Raw genomic sequence first — 21107 nt, forward strand, 5'->3', positions numbered from 1 at the left:
AGATTTTTTTAATCATTTTTATTTATTTATTAAAGTATAATATTTTACTTTTATTTAAAATAATAAATAAAATAAGGGAATATGAAATATAACCATTTACTAGGTCAACAAGAGTAAACAATGTTCTAAAAAGTTCGTCATGGTTCAAAGACTTATACTTGCCGTCAAGTTTTGACAAAATGTCTCCTTAAATCATATATATATATATATATATATATATATATATATATATATACACACACACACACACACACACACACACACAATTCTCATCTTAAATCTCGTTTTACAAACAATGTGGTTCGTCACGGCTCAAAAAAAATTAAGACTTGAGATTGCTACCAAGTCACGACTTACTTTATAGAGAACCATATGATTAAGTAAGGAATAGAAATGAAAAGATGACATGATCATCGACACTAGAATAAAAATAAGATGTGGAGAGGAAGAACTACACCCTTGAGTCTTATAAGTTTAGATATTATAATTCAAAAATGTTTAATCTCTTTTGATTCAAAAATGATTCAATCATTATACCACCCTTTTGTTGATTTAACTTTCACTCTTAAGAATTTAGTAAATGTCCTTTTTGTGAAAAAATTGTAAAAATACCCTAGAGTGAAAAACTATTAAAAAAAATGAAACCCCATGGAAACTAGCAATACCTTTTGTTAAATTGACTTTTACTCTAGGATTTCCTCTTTACATTGATGTTACAAAAACATATTATACACTAAATAAAATTTAAAAAGTCATCTCCAGCATGCCAAATATATGTCAAATTCTACTCTATTCCATTAAATATACATGTCTTTTGTAATACCAGCCACAATGGAACAAAATTTATATCGAAATATAAATAAAATAAATCAATTACATCGGTACATGAATAAAAAAAACTTGCAAAAACAATAATAACTTAATAGGACCAAGTTACATGATGTTTACTAATTTAAATAATAAAAACAGATGAAAACACTATTGTTGTCCATATCCTTTTTCAATATTGAAAAGCAGATTAACCTAGAAAATATTAGATGAAAGTTTTCCGTGGAGAAGAAATGTTGTCCATAATGCCCTCAGGTTTCTGAATGTTGAGTCTTGCTGATTGAGATACCAACACCTCATGCACTCTATTCTTCAACTGAAAACCACCACAACAAAAATATGGAATGATATAGTTGTAATTTTATTTATATAATCTTCAAGACCAATAATATTTACAAAGGTTGAATTAAACCAAATAGACCCTAGGAAAATATTTAGCAACTCTAGAAGAAGTCACAATAATTATATGCTAAAACAGGAAAATAATTCCAAAGTAATAATATATTAATTAAAGCACCCAAAAAAATGGTTGTCAGATTCTAAACCTCATTGAGTCCAACTTCATTTGTTACAGACACACGAAGTGCTCCATCGGGTCCCACTTTTCGGTATTTTAATAATTCATCATTATCATCCTCAGCATTTTCTGTAACATAAAGAACTGGAGATTCTTCCAAAAGATCACATTTGGAGACAACATCAATCCAAAGATGCTCACTGAATCTTTCTTTTATTTCTTGGTAAATTAAAAACTGCAATTTATTTAAAATAAACAACATAAGATTAAACATTTAAAAAAAAATTAAAAGAAGCCACAGTGTCATACCTGATCTGAAGGAGATGTCCCACATTCTCCGGTTAAATCATGAACAAATAATACAGCAGTAGGTAGATGAGACAACACAGCAAGTGTTAATTTTTCCAAATTATTCCTGTCCTCTAACAAAATTTTAATAAAAAAAATATATTTAATTAATAAATAGTCAAACTCTTTCATTATAGTCAAACACAAAGTAGGTTACCATCACGTCTCCTCAAGATCCCAGGTGTATCCGTCACCTAAAATGTGAAAATACAACGTTTATTTTTTTAAATGTGTAAAAGGGTAAAAGAGTAAATTTACATGTATAGATGCTAATGAAGAAAAAACTGACCTGAAAATTCTGGTAGCTTAAAGCAATATGGCCCATTAAAATGCCTCTAGTTGTAAAAGGGTAGTTACAAATCTACATGAAAGTGTCTTAGAAATTTGATATGTAAATATATATATAATTATAAATTTATAAAACACTTGAATAAATAAATAATATTGTAAATACCTCAGGCTTTCCTGTTGAGAGTATGCGGACTAAAGATGATTTTCCAACATTAGGAGCTCCAACAAGGCACAGTGTTGGCATTTCAAGATCAACAACTGGCATTGCCCTCAAAGTCTAGAAATTAAAATATTGTATAAAGTTATTAACTTTATTAAAAAAAAACATGGATTGTTGAATTATATTCTTCTAAATGACAAAACCTTGGCTATTTGCATTAAATCATCAACGGCTTTTCCATCTGAAAGAAAAATTTCTTCAAGTTTTCTCATTCCCTGTGAAAAAGTTTATAGTAAATAATAATATATGAAAATCTTTTAAGACATAAACATAATAACAATAATAATAATATAAAAAAAATGAAATCTTGTAGTTTAGTGACTGACCTCAACTAACCTCTCTTCTGCTTCTCTCTTTGTTGTTGACTGTTGAGATATATAGCAAATAACAGATGTCAATCAAACAGGTTAACAAGTTAAAGATTAAAAGAAATTGTTACCTGAGCACAGAGTGATGCGTGTTCTTTTCCAACTGATACAAGTTTCTTCCTTAGATAATCAACTTTTCCTAAAACCTTCAATCAAAAGTCAAAACATTGAATAAAACATTCATAAATTAGTTACTACAGTTACATGATTATGCTAATCACATATGAAAAATACTTGATTGGATAATGGATTCTACCAACCTCTTCATAATTTCCATCTCCTAAAGTCAACTCAATAAGAGAACGTTCATAAGGGTGTAATTGTCTTTTGTTTGGGAAATTATCCTTGTACGTTCTCAATGGCAATGTTAGCTCCTAATAATCATTAAAAAAATAATATAGAATGATAGATAATTAGATAACATCTGAAACTTGAACACTTGTAGTTGTATGATCATTACTAGATTTCAAATTACCTTCATTAGGGCATCAAGTTGTTTTGCACCTTTGTTTTTCTCACGCTTAGCAGCATTAGCTATCCCTATGAATCATGCAAACTAAAGCCTATAGTTAAAAATCAATTTAAACAAGTGCTAAACTGCAAACTATATATACTTTTTTTAATTAAAAATATCATGGTTGCTGATTAATTACCCTTTGTAGGTGCGATTCTCTTGGCCTTTCTTAGTGATGAATACAGAATATCAACTGAAGGCATCACCATAGGTAGCTTTTGAAAGGCACCAACTGTATCAAGTATCTCAGATGCTGTTTCCTAACAATGAGTAATGTTAAATTAATGTACATATCACAGCTTTCTTTTAAAGTTTTACAATGTATTAGTCAGAAGTACCTTTGTTTTGTTTTCATGTTTGGTTTGTGATGTCTCTAAATAGCTTCCTTTCACAACTTCATAGGTGGTTGTCTGCATCTGTTTACTGAAGCACAGGGGATAAATTTTCATCCTTGGCAATGGGTATAAGCCTGCAAGGTATCAAGGGAAAAATGTCTTAGATTGACTTATACGATACGTATTCCCTCGTTGTCATCTTTTCAAACAATTGTTGAATTTGATTCTGTCCCTAAGTTCACATTGTTTTGTTACTAACGAAGGTATTTATATATACACGCAAACAGGATATGTTTATCTACTAGCATCCATAGAGGGAGTATCTAATTCAGAAATCGACGAACTAGGGTTTATAGTGATTAAACGATGAAGATATATCAGTTAACCGACACAGATATATACACGTAACAGAAATATATACGTATATCCAACAGTTTACTTTACAGAGAGACTGTAATGTAATCCAGACATTGACGAACAAGGGTTTATAGTGCATAAACGATGAAAACGCATCGGAAACCGAGACAAACATGAAAATCAACAAAAACCTTTACAGAGCTTGGTGCGATTGAATAACAACGTGGAGTAAGGAAGTTGCCATAGCTGTAGCAGAGTAAAACTCCCGCTCGTCATGCTCTTGTTCTCTTTGTCACTGTCGTTGGATATTGTGAATTTCGGCAGAGGGGTTTTGTGTTCTTTTTCAATCTAAGAGGGGTTTAGGACATCGTGTTTTGGTGGGACAGAACAAAAAACGTTAGGAAATGAAGGTTTTTTTTTTTTTTTAAGAGGAAAAAATAACTACTGAATTTTTTATTAAGAAAACAAAACTGAAAACGGATAATTTTATAATTTTATTAATTGTGAATTTTAGAATATAAAGTAATAATATTTCCACAAATTGTATGTATTAGTTAAAGATTAATTAATATACATTGCCAACGAATTTCATGAGCTATTTAACTTCAAACAAATTACAAACACGAATACGTGTGTTATCAAGATGGCCAATTTCATAGTTAAACCACAATTATTAACACAAAAATGTTTCTATCAATTAAAAATATATAATTTTTGGTCATACATATTAATAATTATTATTATTATTATGAAATTTCATTAAAAAAACAAGGGATGTTCTCTTGAGGGATGCCACATAATATTGAAGACTCAAATTCAAATCCCAATTTAAAATTATTTGATTTTGTTGATAAGTTAGTCAAGTTCTAACACATTGTAGGGCGTGTTTGGCACGGAGCTTTTTGAAACATTTGAGAGCTTCTAGCTTTTAGCTTTTGACAAAACGTTTTAGTTTAAACAAAAAACTTCGTTTGGTAGTACGAGTGTTTAGCTTTTAGTTTAAACAAAACATTTTAAATCTAAAAGCTATTTCATGTAGCATTTAACAAAACGCTACTAAACTTTTTAAATCAATTTTCATAATTACCCTTAAAAATATATTTATATATTTATTTATTTTTAATCAATTGTGCTTTTATGCAATTTTATATATTTCAAAAGTTTCAAACTATTTTTGTCAAACACTCATATAACAAATAAAAGTTATAGTTTCCTATTACCCGCTACTTGTTACCAGCTACCCGCTACCCACTTCCAGCTAACGGCTACTTTTGTCAAACACGTCCGTAGACTCAAATTTAAATCTCTATCTAAAGGTGTTATATATGAACATCATTGACTAGGGACACTTAAAATTAGTCACTTTTTTTTTTGTTAAGGAATCAAAACCGTCGATATGTGTGATATTTGAATCCATTTTGTTTGAAGTATTTAAATTCCAAACAATGAGTCCTGACCCATATTTATGGTGATTAAGGATGTAAGTGAGCCGAGTTATTCATGAGCTACTCGGGGTCGACTCGTTAAAAGCGCGACTCAAGATCGAATTAAACGAGCCCGAGCCGAGCTCGAGCCTAGATATGAGGCTCGTTTACTAAACGAGCTCGAGCCGAGCTTCAATTAATAGGCTCGCGAGCTTAAACGAGCCTCTCTCTCTCTCTCTCTCTCTCTCTCTCTCTCTCTCTATATATATATATATATATATATATATATATATATATATATATATATATATATATATATAGAGGCTCGTTTAGGCTCGATTAGGCTCGCGAGCCCACTAAATTGTTCATGAGCCGAGCTCGAGCTTCATTTTAAGGCTCGAATCGAGCTCGAGCTCGAGCTCGAGCTTCCTCAAATTAATCAAGCCGAGCTCGAGCTTGGTCAGGTTCGGGCTCGGCTCGGCTCATTTACACCCCTAATGGTGATCACCTGATAAAAGATGTATCAATAGTGTCAATTAAAAAAATTTCTACTAAGCCTATGTATACAGTTTTAAATACTAATAATCTAATACACAGTTAAATAATTATCGTAGATACAAAAAAATATATATATTTTTGTGTTTTAAAATAAAATATATTTTTATTTTGTCGTTAAAACACAGTAAAACAGAAAACGCTCTATTGGTGCAAAATTTTGTTTTAATTGAACGAATCATAAATAGAAAGAGCAGAAATTAGAAAAGAATCCCCAAGATCCAAGGTATAATCCAAAATAGCGTGGTTGGCTACGATTCCTTCGTATCAGCACCTAAATTGTATCCTAACAACAAGGGAACAACTCAACAACACAGCTCTAAAAAGCTGCGTGAATTGAAAGCGTGGAGCTTCGCATTTTGGGCAAGAACGATGCCAGCACTCGCTACATCCCTTCATCTCTTCCCCAATAATCCAATTTTACGAACGAAGCCATATTTCCCCAATTTTTCTTCAACAATCCCATTTGGGTTCTCCGCTTCATCAAGTTCTTACCCAATCAACAGGTACTTTTCTTCACAAATTACACCCAATCTCTCAAAACAAGCATCCATTGATGAATATACTTGGAAGTGACATTCATTCGTGAAATTGTTAAAGTTTCTTGATATCACCCATAGTTTCCATTCGCAAATGGCAAGATTTAATTGCAGCTGTGTTATTTTAGATGATTTTGTTCCATTTCGGTTCGATTTTGATGTTTCATTTTTATGAATACATAAAATGGGAAAAGAAATTGAAAGTATGAAATGAATAGACCCTTGATTGCATCTGTGTTGATTCTTCACGCAGCAATTCTTCTTTATCTTTCGTCGCTCCTCTCGAAGCAATACTTTTCGACATTGATGGAACTCTCTGTGACTCCGATCCTCTCCATTTCTACGCCTTTCGTGATATGCTACAAGAGGTAGTCTCTTTGACAGTTTGATTTTCGTGATTTTAATCTCTTAGAGGGCGTTTGATTTCATTTGGTAGATAGGATTTAATGACGGATCACCCATCGATGAGGATTTCTTCATAAATAACATTAGTGGGAAGCATAACGAAGAGCTTTGTCGTGTTCTTCTCCCAGATTGGGAGTTCGAAAAAGCCATGAATTTCATGGTTGATAAGGAAGCTTTGTTTCGAAGGTAATTTCTCTCACGTTGACTTTTGAGGTCACACATATTACTTCTAAAGCTTAAATATACACAATAACATATTCTTCCTATTTATGTGATGACTATTGTATGAATTGAATTATTTTCAAACTATATAGTGTCTCAGTTAATACATGTCAAATACAGTACTAAATTTTATATCATATCATATACTGTGTAAATATAACATTGTTTTATGATGAATAAACAGATTGGCAGCCGAACAATTGGAACCAATAAGCGGGCTTGAAAATTTATGCAAATGGGTAGAAGATCTGGGCCTAAAACGGGCTGCTGTAACAAACGCCCCAAGATCAAACGCTGAATTATTAATCTCAATGCTTAACCTTCAAGATTTCTTTGAAGTTATTGTTTTAGCTGAAGAATGTGCAAGACCAAAACCTTTTCCTGATCCTTACCTCAAAGCTCTAAATGCACTTAAAGTTGCCCCAAATCATACGTTTGTGTTTGAGGTATAGTTTTACGCCCTTAGATGCATTTGTTCTTTTGCATTTAGTTAAAGAAATTCAAACTTATTGGATCTTGAACGATATGGTTGATAATGAGGTTTTGTTTTTCTTGAAAAGGATTCTGTTTCTGGGATTAAAGCAGCTAATGGAGCTGGGATGGCGGCAGTTGGCATGGCTACTAGAAACCCTGAAAAAATGCTACTTGATGCTGGGGCAACCCTTGTTATCAAGGATTACAATGAACCCAAATTGTGGGAAAATTTGGAGAGGGTAGTAAAGGAGAAGTTGCCTCTTTGATCCAAGTCAAATATATAAAAAAGAGTGTAAAAATTAAAGAGTTTGTATAGTAGTTGGTTACTCCATTGAAGAACAATTTGTTTTACACATGATTAATTGAAAGGGTAAATGACACAAATGCCTTACGAACTTTTTAGGGTTGGTCTATTTGGTCCGTATTTTTGTTGCTTTATGAGGGAAGGAAGTTGTTTTTGTTTGGTTGATTACGTCCTTTTGGACAAAACGAAGGGATCACCCGGTTACCCCTTTGCCACATAGACATTTGTTAATACCCAATAGTAGTCATCTTCTCTTTTTTTGCTTTCTTCACCCTTTTTCCCCTGTCTGCTCACCACTTTATCATCATCGACACTTTTTCATACTCTCCAATTGCTTTCTCTCTTCCATCTACAGACCGTCTTTTAAAACAACCCAAATTCTCATTTCCCACTTAAATCCATTTGGGTCTCCTCCTGTTGTTGCACGTATCATCAACAATCAACATCACCCAGTTCCATGGCGAAAACACCTTCTTCCAAGTGCTTCATGTCATCTTGCACAAATGCATCACTAAATCATCAACAATTAACATCCATCAGATCCATGGTGAAAACAGCACCAAGGTCAAAAATGAGCACATTCTTTTCTCCAATGGTGCTGGCTTTCTTGTGTATATACGGCTTTGGTTTCCTGCTCTCTCTGGTAATCTTCACACTTCTAACGTCTAATCCAAATCATTTTGAATGTGGACTGGTTTCTGGTTTTTAAACCTAGAAATGCAAATCTGAAATCAATACAGCTTCTCAAAAGTTCGATTTTAGTATCAATTAAGGAGTGAAACTTAACATTGGGTTTATCAATGTTGAAATTGTAACTTCGATACTCAAAATAAACTTCACCTTATCATCTTCTCTAATTTTAACAGATTAGAACGGAGCACAAGGAGTACGTTTCTCGATCAACTTCAGAGTTACAAAATTGAACAGATTTAGACACGCTTTCACTCACGTTGCTTCCAATTTTTCTAGTGTGGAATTGTTAAGCCTAGAAGTAAGGTACTATTGTCTCCGAGATTAAGTACTTCATAGTTGCAAAATCACTTTGTTTGATCGAGATTAAACATATAAAATGATAGAGATGATAATTTTCTATGTTTTCAGGAAATTTCAAGCTTGAGTGTAGAGTCATCTCAAAATTGCAGATAAAATGCTCAATTCTGAACGACTTTTAGTTTCATATTGATTCATCGATGAATTATGAAGTGACGCGGCTTTTAAGTTTGATTATTTGGCTGACTTAGCTTTTAAAACTAGTAAAAATAGTTTTTATCTTTCTATGTGGCATCTCTACCTGTTAATTTAGGTGTTAATTTAGGTAACAGAGACTAAAAATACAGGTAGCTCACGACTTTGTTCCTTCGTAAATCAACGAAAATATTTTAAGGACTAAAGGATTTGCCACACCCTCCATTGCTGTACAGGGACCAGTGAATTCCATAGGCCACCCTGCAATCTTACAACACTCCCGCATAAACTGCCAGCTAGTGAATGCTACAGGTCACCTTGCAGTCTTACCACACTCTGCTCTAACTGCCAACTAGTGAATGTTATGGGCCACCCCATAGTCTTACAACACCTCCGCACTAACTGTCATTACCACCGCCCTAGGCCTTACCGCTCATCTATCAATCCGAACGCATCCAGATTCGAACATACACTCAACCAAGCACCCCAACCGAACTCAAATCATGACTGTAATTCCCAACCTGGGTCCATTAGAAGCCTGCTAACCATCACTAAGAAGGTACTAACCAACTGTTGGAAAGTTTTCCAAACTCCCAACTCGCACAATCCTCAATATAGATGACCACTTGGGCCGTCTCCCCCTCCCCTCCCCCCCCCCCCCCCCCCCGACGAGGATGTGAAACTCATTCTAGTTTCACACCTGCTTCTGAATACTCAAACTATCCTCCACCACTTTGATTTGACTAAGCTCTTACAACACACAAGACTTGAGGGATTCCCAATCCATCTTACCCTCCAATGATCGAACTTCTGACAACCTACGCTTACCCATGCTAGTGTTCCATTACTAGCCAAACCCAAAGACCGCACAACCCTTGAAGACCATATGAACACTCTAATCCCAACAAATTTGATAACTCTAGATACTTCCTATGATACAACACCCAAATCTTGAAGTCCTCGGAACTGATGACAAGACCATAACCTTAGTAATAGACCCCTTCTCTTGGCACTCCCAGTGACCAACCGAGCATAAAATCTATAACCATTGAACCCTAACAATATTGGAGAACTAACCCGCTAAATCCTGACCATAGATCTTCCACACCATACCCCTGAACCGATCCCGACTAAGAACCAAAATAACAATTGGACATATTGAAACCTACTCAACAAGATACAACCCCTTCGGACCCACTAATGATTCACGACATACAAATGACATATAACAATTCTAGAAGATATATCCCAAACATAAACAGGGAATTAAACCAAAGATAATGCTCACCAAATCGATGCAAGATTCCAAACAACATGAATACCGATAACAACCGAAAAGAAAAGATAACATACCTGCAACATCGCCTGCTGAAATCCTGGCCTTCCTGTCTGACACTGCAATGCCCGACTCCTCTCTGCTGGGGCTCCAACCCTACCTTCACGACCACCAGTGATCCTCAAGGTAGGCGGAGTAAATGCACTCACTGATCCTCCCTCGACATCGGACAGTCGACCTTCTTTTGGCCCACTTGGTTACAGTGAAAACATAACGGGCTTGTCCCCTGAGGGCAATCCATGCTGACATGACCAACCCTGCCACACTTGTAGCAACCCAAACCCCTGGGACGACAAACCCCATCATGCAGTTTCTTGCATGTGATGCACTGACTCTGGCCATGCTGGCCTCTCCATCGTTGATCTGAAGTCTTGGGTCTCTTCTCGGGACCCTCCACTACATTCACCTGATCTAGCCCCTATTCCCAAGGTGCTCTAAATCGATCTCCTACTCTCAGGCTCTAGAAATCATATCATTCAGGGTCTTGCACCCTGATATACTGACAAACTCCCTGGTATCATCCCGCAACATATCATGATACCTCACTTTCTGCATTTCCTCATACGTTGCATACTGCGGAACCAATAAAGCCCTCTCCCTAAACTTGGCAGTGATTTCTGCCATAGTCTCTGTAGTCTGGTGGAGATCTTGAAACTCTCGCGCTAACTGTTTCACCTCAATTACCAGTGCAAACTCAACTCGAAACATGGTTGAGAAATCATCCCATGACATAGCATCAACAACATTATCACCCACTTTACGACCAACCTCTTCCCACCAATCACGTGTCTTGTCCTTCAATAGGCAGGAAGCATATATGACCCTTGCCTCCTCGGGCAGAAACTCATCCTGAGCGTGTTAGCCATATCCGCTTACCACCTCCTTCTAGCAATGGGGTCCTTCTCCCCATAGAACACAGGAGCTCCGTATGCACGGAACTTGTAGAAAGAAAGAGTGCGAGCTCTGATGATAGTCATAACTTCAGCACGGAACGTGCCCACACGCTCATCCAAGATCTTCAATATCCCCTCCTTGACCGAACCAAAGATCACAGGAGTCTGCTCCAAAATATCGCGAGTAATCTCCGATGAGATGAATTCCCGCATCTGCTCGCTAATTGACTCAGTACCTGCAGCTGAGCTAGAAACAGAACCTGAACCTCCTCCCAAGCTTCTTAGATTCTCTAAGACTCTCCATTATTAGAGTATAGATCTTGTAGTACGGGCCCAATACTACCTTCTACACCTATCCATACTTTCCTCAAGGATCATCCTGAATCCTTTTGCTCACATTCTCAAACTGATGCACCAAAAATTCGCTAAGCAGTGCAACCAAACCCAATGAAGCACTTCCTAGGCTCTCCTAGGTTCCCGACCTCACCCAACCCTTAGCTGTTGAACGACTCCCACCAATGTCAACTAGCTTCCTCATGAATATAGTCACATGAAACAGAGATCAGATAATCCTTTGAGTAAAAGACTCAACCCTAGAATGGTTGGACTCAGACAAGAGCTGCGCAATAGGGTCAAATCCATCACTCTAATATTATTTAACATGTGTCACATGTGACTTAGCATATTCACTTAGCAGTCAATTCACATCACTAAGAGTCCCACAAAGCACAAAGCAAACAATATTCAGGAAACAAAAAAATCTAACCAGCATACACTAATCAGGCTATTCTATCTACTTATATGAAAAGCCATACTAGCATGCAATTCTAAAAGCTCAAACAATGAGTCATATAAAGGAATCTCTCTTATCATGAAATATTGAGCATATCCTTAGCCCTAATCTAGCATGTAATTCACCTAATCATATTATATATCATAATAAACATGTATTGGTATTCTAGAAACCACTTACTTGAGCTCGAATGATTACACACATCACACCCCTTTGTTTGATTAGAAATCCTTTTTGATAAAACATTTATTTTATGAAAAATTTCACCAAACCCTCAGTTTGAGTCCCGGCATACCCAAGAGTATGCCCAAATCCCTCAAACGATGGCTCTGATACCAACTTGTAACATCCCAAAATACGAAGGTAAAATTTTCATTTTTTAAAACATCCAAAACACTCATTTACCCTAAATCTAAACATTTAGAAGTATTTCCAAATAAACACTCATCAGTACACTCCCAAGATCACCAGTTGCGGAAAACACAGGTGTATGCGTTGCGATCAAGCCGAGCCCTTCCCTTTCGAACCGGAAGTACCTTAAATCATAAACCACAAATTGTAAGCGCAAAGCTTAGTGATTTCCTCATAATACCACATACAACACAACACAACTAGATAAATATGGATTATCAAAACCCCTAGGGACTATCAGCAGTCCCAGTGGCTAACAACACGCACGGTGGGTTATCAGCAACCCTTGAGACTATTAGCAGTCCTAGTGGCTAACAGCACGCCCGGTGGGTTATCAACAACCCTGGAGACTATAAACATTCTCAGTCACATATAAACAACATAAGACAATAATAACAGCTAGACCCAGCTGGTCATCACAAATACAACTATTATACCACACAGACACATACAAACATGCGAGAGTCATAAAGACCACTAGCATGCTACATACATAATTTAGTGAGCCGACATTGGTGCCTCCGACTCATGAGCTGTGACATCCCCAAAATCTCGGCCAGATAAGACCGATTTTCATTTATGCTTTTAAATAATTTCAGAGTAAATCCTTTTGATTTGAAAGAGTTGCGGAATTTGTTCCCAAAAACAAAACATGATAAAACAATGTTTACCGAAGCATTTCATAAAAGAAATGTATTTTCATTATATAATCAAAACTCGGGGTGTCATGTTCCGATACAGACCAATAAGCAAAAACGATAACATTACAAGTCATTCAACAAATATATACATATACAGACTTGTAAACAAAACAACTTGATGGTTCATCCATCTTATGCCCTCGCGCCACTTCCTGTAATACAAATAAAACTGAGTGGGTCAGGCTTGGGAGCCTGGTGAGCATATAGGGTTTTCAACCCACAATAAATAATTATATTTAATTTCCACCAACCAACAATAACCCAATTACCCATTCCCGTTATTCTCACTTTATGTCCCTAAGACAACTAACATAAGGGAACTAGCCTAAGAATATTTCATCGGGGCAACAACACATGCTTCGGGGGTTCCTCAGCGATATAAGTCAAATAAGGCAACCATGAGGGGGATGGAGTACAGCAAATGAACACCCGAGTTCATTAACACCTACAGGTGGCGAACCTGCTAATGTTCCACAAGACTGTCTAGAAAAGTTCGTGGTCGTCATCTAAACTCCGCTAGATGACTGAATCAAAACAACAACGAGGCCTCTCATCTGTTTATTACACACCAACTATCTACCCATGTTCTACCCAACGTATTAGTAGATAAAAATATACATTTTTATACATAGTTTAAAAACCTGTATAGCATGCTTTAATCAATACATATTCCACATAACAAATGAGGCACACACACATAACACGTATTTCATAGAAAACAAATCAGATCCATGAGATAGAAGAGAGTGAATATACATTCACACATATAACACAAATATACCCATAACACGTATTTCGTATAAAATACTTTATAATTATGCGTTAGAAGAAAGTAACCACACACTCACGCATATAAACAACAATATACTTAATACACTCAAACTATACTTGTATTATTATCGTGTTTATGAAAGGTAGTATGCACTCACTTGATCAGAAGATGATCAGACAGCATTACGACTTGCAGAAGTAGAAATCCTCAGCAGATCTGGAGGATCTTCACAAAAATCGAACTTCTCGCGGGCAGAGCTTCGGCTCGGGAATCGCACTTCTCGGGATCTCGGGACTTGCTTCGGGGCTCGAGAATATTACCGGGGCTTTGGGGTATTTCTGGCACACAAATCGATGCAAAACGGGAGAGAGAAGAGAGAAAAATAGCAATTGAGTCGGCTGCCTTCGGATCCTATTTATAGGAGGCTGGAGCCTCGGAGTACGCGGGGCGTACTGCTCCGAAACGTCATTGCTTACGTATCCGAAGTGCTCGAGTGCGAGTGTCGACATTCCTCGGTGTACGCGGGGCGTACTTCGGATGAGTCCGATGACTCCTCTTCGGATAATGCCGGATTTTCCAATTAAATTTAAATACAGATTATTTAATAAACTTCAGAAATTCATATCTTCTGCATACAAACTCCGTTTTCGACGTTCTTTATATTCACGCAAAGGTGAGACTACGCTCTACAACTTTCGTCTAGACTCCATCAGCTAATTTTAACTTTATTTTTATTATTTATTTTTAATAGGTCGGGACAGAAAAACTTCGTTATCAATTCATAACTTCTTCGTTTGACGTCCGTTCTCGCCTAACTTTTTATCGTTTCGATACCAACAACGAGACCTTCGATCCTCGTTTAGATTGTTTTGGCTAAAAACCGCTCGATCTCAAATCGAGTATTTCAGGCTGCATACCGCTAAGTCGAAACTTCAATAAATCATAACTTCCTCATACGAAGTCAGATTTGGGCGTTCTTTATATATTCGGAAACCTCGTTTCAACTACTACAACATTGTCCAAAGATAACGAATTTATTTTACATTTAAATTTTGACGCTTATTTTTATTCTTAATTAACCAAACCACATAATTAAGCACAAAACACATAATACTCAAATAATACAATCTTATTATTTCAAAACAGGTTACAAAGGTTAACCTAGACTATTACATCGCTAAAAATGGCAAGCCCAGAAACACAGGCGTTACATGAGCACCGGAAGAAGACTTGCCTCGACAACTGAACCCACAAATAAATCTTCGTCCGCTAATCTACTAGAATCCGCGCACTATCAAACAAATAACACCCAATCAACAATTGGGTTCCAAACCAAATCCAATAATCCATACATGGGGTGAAAATACCAATTTACCCCTCACCTAGTTGGGTCCAAGACTAAGGGCCAAACTTACACTCATAAAGGCCCACAAACCAATAATCATCTAAAGCCTACTAATTGCCTAATTTTCCAAATTAGGCCTAAACCCTTACATGGGCCTTACCCAAAATCCCATTAACTTTTCCTAATCCAAAATAGATACTCCTAGCTGGCCCAAAAAAGCCCCAAGCAAACAAGTTCAAAAGATATCCCAAACTGAATCCCAAACACACCAAGCCCATTCAAACCGAGTATGTGGGGCGTACAGGCACTTACATGCAATGTACTCGCTTGGAGGCTTGTACGCTGCATGTACCTGCTTAGACGCCCAACGTACTCACCTTATTCAGCCCAAACCTAATTTTCACTTAATCACTACTAGAAAAACAGCCTTTTACGACGCTCATTGTGTGACATCCCCATTTTCACGGCCAGAAAAGACCGATTTGTTTATGCTTTGTTTTATAAATCAGAGTGATCGTTTAAAGAAAACGGTTGCGGAATTTGTTCCCAAAATAAAATATGATAACCATTTATCAAAACGTTTCTCAAAGAGAATGTATATTCATTAAATAATAAAACCTCGGGATGTCATGTTCCGATACAGACCAAAAGCATAAACAATATAAAATAGACCTTACAACAGTTATTCATAACTACTGGCCTATAATCCAAAATCTCTCGTCAAGTCCACCAACTTATACTCTTATGCCATTACCTGTAATGCAAAGAAAACTGAGTGGGTCAGGCTTGGGAGCCTGGTGAGCATATAGGGTTTTCAACCCACGATAATATAATTATTATATTCAGCCATCAAACAATCAACTCAATTACTCATCCCTATTATCTTTCTTAGGATTTTACCCTAGGAATTCAACTACTCGTCATTCATTCATTCCTAAGGATTGACCTAAGGAATTTACACAAACTTCCATTGCTACATAAGGCGCATCTGCCAACATTATCCTTTAAGCGCCTCTGCCAGGATTACGGCATACACTATGAGGCGCGACTGCCAGGTTTATGACATTCTCTTTTAGGCGCATCTGCCGACATTATCTTATAAGCGCCTCTGCCAAGATTACCCTATAAGCGCATCTGCTATTATTATGACAATCTCTAGTTGGCGTATCTGCCAAGATCACGACATTCACTACTTGGTGCATCTACCGATATTATTCTCAAGCGCATCTGCTAGTTTTATGACATTCTTTAATTGGTACATCTACCAACATCATTCTTAATCATCTTTCATACCTCATCATTTTATCACATACCAACTATCTCATCTACCCATGTTCTACCCAACATATTGGTAGATATAAAATACATATACAGTTTAACTCATTTAAAAACTATATAAAACATCTATTCCACACTCATCTCAAATAAACAACAATATATAAACACATAGCACGTATTTTGTAACAAATACTTCATGTTTATGTGTTAGAAGAAAGTAACTACACACTCACACATATAAACAGCAATATACTTAATACACTCGAACCATACTTGTATTATTATCGTGTTTATGAAAGGTAGTATACACTCACTTGATCAGAAGATGATCGGACAGCACTACGACTTGCAGAAGTAGTATTCTTCGGTAGATCTAGAAGATCTCCACAAAAACCGGACTTCTTGCGGGCAGAGCTTCGGCTCGGGAATCGCACTTCACGGGATCTCGGGAGCGTAAAACTTCCTTCTTAACTTGGATATGAGATCCGGGGTGTCGAGATGGCTTCGGGGGTTTACACGCAGAGCTACGGCACAAAAACGAGGAGAAATGAGCAAATAAGCCCGGAACCCTCGCTTCCTATTTATAGGAGGCTGGAGCCTCGGAGTACGCGGGGCGTACTGGTCCGAAATCGTCATTGCGTTCGTCATCCGAAGAACTCGAGTGCGAAGGTCGTCATGCTTCGCTGTACGCGGGGCGTACAGCAGTACGCTGGGCGTACTTCGGATATGCCCGGTGACTCCCCCTTCGGATAATACCGGGTTTTATAATTAAATTTAAATATTAATTATTTAATAAACTTCGGAAATTCATATCTTCTTCATACGAACTCCGTTTTAGACGTTCTTTATATCCACGCGTAGGTGAGACTACGCTCTACAACTTTCTTTTAGACTTCGTCGGCTAATTTTGATTTTATTTTTATTATTTATTTTTAGTAGGCCCGGACAGGAAAACTTCGTTATAAATTCATAACTTCTTCGTTTGACGTCCGTTCTCGCCTAACTTTTCATCGCTTCGATACCAACAACGAGATATTCAATTCTCGTTTAGATTGTTTCGGCTAAAAACCGCTCGATCTCAAATCGAGTATTTCGGGCTGCATACCGCTAAGTCGAAACTTAGAAAAATCATAACTTCCTCATACGAAGTCAGATTTGGGCGTTCTTTTTATGCACGCTCATGGTTTAACGTATTATACGACTTTCATTTAGATTGCTAAGGCTAAATATCACTCTAACGTAAATTCACTTTTTACGTCGCGCTGTGTCGTGCCGATTCTGTCGCGAAACTTCGACAGGTCATAACTTCTTCGTTATAACTCGGATTTCGGCGTTCTTTATATGTACGGAATCCTTGTAACATATACTACAACTTAGTTAAGATTATTCATTCTAAATAATCTTTCATCAAAAATTCATTTTTGACGCCTATCGTCTCTAAATTGACTAGCCCTGATCTACGGGCGTTACACATTGCGCGTCGTAAAAGGCTCAGGCGACGCGCAAATGCGCGTCAAGGAAGGCCCTGTCTTAAAGAGAGACGACGCGCCTTTGCACATCGTCTATAGACGACGCACATTTACGACGCGCAATTACGATGCGCGTTTACGACACGCAATGCGTATCAAGGAAGGCCCTGTCATAAAGGAAAACGACACGCATTTGCGTGTCGTAACCTTACAACGCGCGTGTTAATGACACGCAATGCATATCAAGAAAGCCCCTGTCAAGAAAGGCCATGGCATAAATGAAGATGACACACATTTTTGCGTATCATAATTTTAAATGTTTTAAAAAAAAATATTATTTATAGATTTACTAATTTTCAAATTAAATAATACATTAAAAATCTCATAATACAAAATAAAATACCATAAATAACAAAGATAATTCATTTCACTAATATGTCAAATACAAATAATTATTCCAATAGTGAGTAAATGTTATAAAAAATTGAACTCATTTATATACAATTGCATTATCTGGCTTACTATGTGCCAACAACTCTCTGTGTGTTTACTTTTGCTTGAGTCTCGTTTCCTCCAAAGCTTCTAGCCATGCCAAAATATGATATCTTAAATTCATCAAGTCCTTGGCGTGCAGTCTTAGATAGAAGCTTAACCGCAATCTCCAATCCTTCTAGCAGACCCTAAAGATCATTATTGGCCATGTAGCAGGATCAACCTACAATCTCTTTTCTGCCTTCTTATTACTTGCAGCATCTTCTACCTGTTTGACCAAGGTTGTGCCTTCAGCAGCAACATGCTGCATTGCATCAAAAAGATAAAAACAGATGACAACAAATACAAATAACTGCATTCTACTTTAAAAAAAAATAGAATCCAACTCATAAATCACAAACCTGTTTAAACATACTAGAGACAGGATCCAATCCATGGGGTATTTTTGGAAAATTGTTCCATCACAGAACAGAAAACATTCCAGAAAGTGAAAATCAAATCTATAGCATAGGGAAAATAAAAGTATACAACATAACATGTCTTTAGCTAATTCGTCCACAGAGACAGTAAAATTTTGTAAATACTTAACACCAAGCAATTAGGATTAGCACAAAGCATGGTTAATTCATGCACACACACACTACTAGAAAAACGCTCAGACCATTGTCTGTAATTGTAGAGGTATAAAATTTATGACGCTTGCAAAGCCCTAACACGTGTTGTTAGTTCCCTGACTTGATTTTTCAAACGTTCTGGATTACAAAAGACATCCACAAATACATGCCTTTAAAGTGCCACTTCTTGAGAGTGATGCTTCACAATCTGTCCCATAAATACATATAACATATATCACATCATTTGATAATTTAATATCAATAAGCAGAGGAAAAGAAACTTACAAGGATTCCCTTAGTAACCTGTAATTATACCTGTTTAATGCCATATTTTGTTTTTGGAACATCCAAGCATGTGAAGGTGGTATCAAGCTTAAAAACATTTATGAATTTTGTAGAGCAAAACAAATGGAAAAATTCTGTAGACGAAAAGACTTGAACCTGAGATCTCATACCTAAATGAGATTCTTGAAATCCAATGTACCACTTGATCTACTAGATTGTTTTTGTCATTTGTTTGAATAAATGGATTAAATATGTTCATAAACACGGTAATTGGGCATTTGTAAAATTGACCAGCTTAGTGTGTGACATTCATATCTATAAGGCCTTCAAAATTTAAAAAACTCAAATTGCAATTTTCTATTACAACTTATTATAGGTCAAAGGCAGTTTGTAACGCCCCGTTCTTAAAAGTACTTATTTATGAGCCCCCGGGATTTAAGAGGATGGGTATTTTGGTCTTTTTATGGAAAAGGGGAAAAAGAAGGCCAATATGAAGAATGGGACACGCTGAGTACGCCCAGCGTAGGCTGGGTTACGCCCAGCGTAAGTGAGTAAATGGACGCGGGTGTAAGGTCGAGTACGCCCAGCGTACTCTCAGAGTCTTAAAACCCTAATTTGAAGGTAAGCCACTATAAAAGGAACATAATGGCTCAAACCCTAGCCTCATTATCAGTCTCCCCAACCTCAGAGAAACCCTAGAACGCCTCTCCATTCCTTTTTGTGAGATCTTGACCTTGGGAAGCTCATTTTGGAAGTTTAAGCTTAGAAGAGGAAAGGACGGAGTTGTCAAAGAAGGAGTTGAGTGGCTGGAGCTTATAGATCTGGAAAGATATCATCATTTGGAGCCTATCTGAGGTATAAAGCTTCTTGCTTGACATTGATATTGTATAGATCTAAGTGTTGTGAAGTTTTGACATCATTCTTGTCCCAAAAGTCCTCATCTTGATGCATGTTTTGAGTTGGTCGAGATTATCTGTCCTTTCAGACCTTAGGAGAGGTCTTGAGTGAGAAAAATGAGGTCCCAAGGGCTGTGGTTGTTCCATGTGTGAGATAAGTAGGTCTTAATGGATTAAGACCTTGGATTAAGAGCTTTATAGACGTCCCAAGTAGTAAAGTTTGAGACTTTATGAATCTTAGGCATATTTGGCCTAAGGATCTGAAGTTTGGGCTTAAGAGCTTAAGCCATTAAGAAGTTATGTGGACTTGTTGAGCAGCGAGGTTACGCCCCGCGTAACAAAGGAGTACGCCCCGCGTAACGGGTCAGTGCCCCGATCCCCAATTGCGAATCAGTGTTGTACGCCCAGCGTACCAAGGAGGGTACGCCCAGCATACTCTCGCTGTTGGGTTTTCATTGTGGGCCTTAGTCTTGGGCCGGATTGAGTTAAGGGGTAAATTGGTCAATTTACCCTTGGAAGGATATTGTGCTTGGCCTAATGTTTGTTTTGCTGCTTCGGATAGTTTGGGATTTTCGGTGAGGCGGTGATTCGGGAATCTGCTTCTTCAGTTCAGAGTTTCGGCAGTTGCGAGGTGAGTTATCCTCACTATATCAACAGGGTCTAAGGCACCAAGGCCGGCCCTTTATCGGATTGAGATCCGGGTATTTGTTGTTATGTTATGTTGATATGTATGCATTCTGGTAGCTAGGATGGTATATGTTAGAGACCTGGTTAAGGTCAGTATCCTGGTATGTAGGATGATGCTATGCTAGTGACCGTTTAGGTCGGTATCCTGGTTAGGATGATGATATGTTATGTGATCTGCTAGATCGGCTTGTTGACTGTGAATTGTTATATGATTGTATGTTTATGTGCACATGGTTGTTGGAATGGGGT

General features: G+C 37.0%; 2 protein-coding genes across 2 annotated transcripts; one reads left to right on the forward strand and one right to left on the reverse strand.

Annotated features, from left to right (window-relative positions):
* Positions 1-832: 832 nt before the first annotated feature.
* Positions 833-4153, reverse strand: LOC111898737 (uncharacterized). Its single transcript, XM_023894609.2, has 14 exons — positions 3970-4153; positions 3425-3555; positions 3226-3346; positions 3048-3112; positions 2833-2946; positions 2644-2718; positions 2531-2569; positions 2348-2419; positions 2148-2261; positions 1983-2054; positions 1851-1887; positions 1655-1767; positions 1374-1580; positions 833-1144 (listed from the first exon to the last, which is right to left on the reverse strand). The coding sequence occupies exons 1-14, from the start codon at positions 4052-4054 to the stop codon at positions 1034-1036; spliced, it is 1356 nt and encodes a 451-aa protein (XP_023750377.1). The 5' UTR covers positions 4055-4153; the 3' UTR covers positions 833-1033.
* A 1819-nt stretch (positions 4154-5972) lies between these two features.
* Positions 5973-7799, forward strand: LOC111898726 (haloacid dehalogenase-like hydrolase domain-containing protein Sgpp). Its single transcript, XM_023894597.3, has 5 exons — positions 5973-6263; positions 6550-6664; positions 6733-6887; positions 7108-7369; positions 7484-7799. Exons 1-5 carry the CDS (start codon positions 6130-6132, stop codon positions 7661-7663), a joined length of 846 nt encoding a protein of 281 aa, XP_023750365.1. The 5' UTR covers positions 5973-6129; the 3' UTR covers positions 7664-7799.
* Positions 7800-21107: the final 13308 nt, after the last annotated feature.

Source organism: Lactuca sativa, chromosome 4, assembly GCF_002870075.4.
Source record: "Lactuca sativa cultivar Salinas chromosome 4, Lsat_Salinas_v11, whole genome shotgun sequence".
In the NCBI taxonomy this organism is placed as follows: domain Eukaryota; kingdom Viridiplantae; phylum Streptophyta; class Magnoliopsida; order Asterales; family Asteraceae; genus Lactuca; species Lactuca sativa.

What these genes read in the sequence shown, in the direction of transcription:
- LOC111898737 (XM_023894609.2), bottom strand. Translation starts at nt 4,054, where the DNA reads ATGACGAGCGGGAGTTTTACTCTGCTACAGCTATGGCAACTTCCTTAC. An exon ending in AACTTGATGCCCTAATGAAG is followed by an intron (nt 2,947 to 3,047) that starts GTAATTTGAAAT and finishes AATGATTATTAG; the next exon opens with GAGCTAACATTGCCATTGAG. An exon ending in CAGAAGAGAGGTTAGTTGAG is followed by an intron (nt 2,420 to 2,530) that starts GTCAGTCACTAA and finishes ACTTTTTCACAG; the next exon opens with GGAATGAGAAAACTTGAAGA.
- LOC111898726 (XM_023894597.3), top strand. Translation starts at nt 6,130, where the DNA reads ATGCCAGCACTCGCTACATCCCTTCATCTCTTCCCCAATAATCCAATT. An exon ending in TTCGTGATATGCTACAAGAG is followed by an intron (nt 6,665 to 6,732) that starts GTAGTCTCTTTG and finishes TTCATTTGGTAG; the next exon opens with ATAGGATTTAATGACGGATC. An exon ending in AAGGAAGCTTTGTTTCGAAG is followed by an intron (nt 6,888 to 7,107) that starts GTAATTTCTCTC and finishes ATGAATAAACAG; the next exon opens with ATTGGCAGCCGAACAATTGG.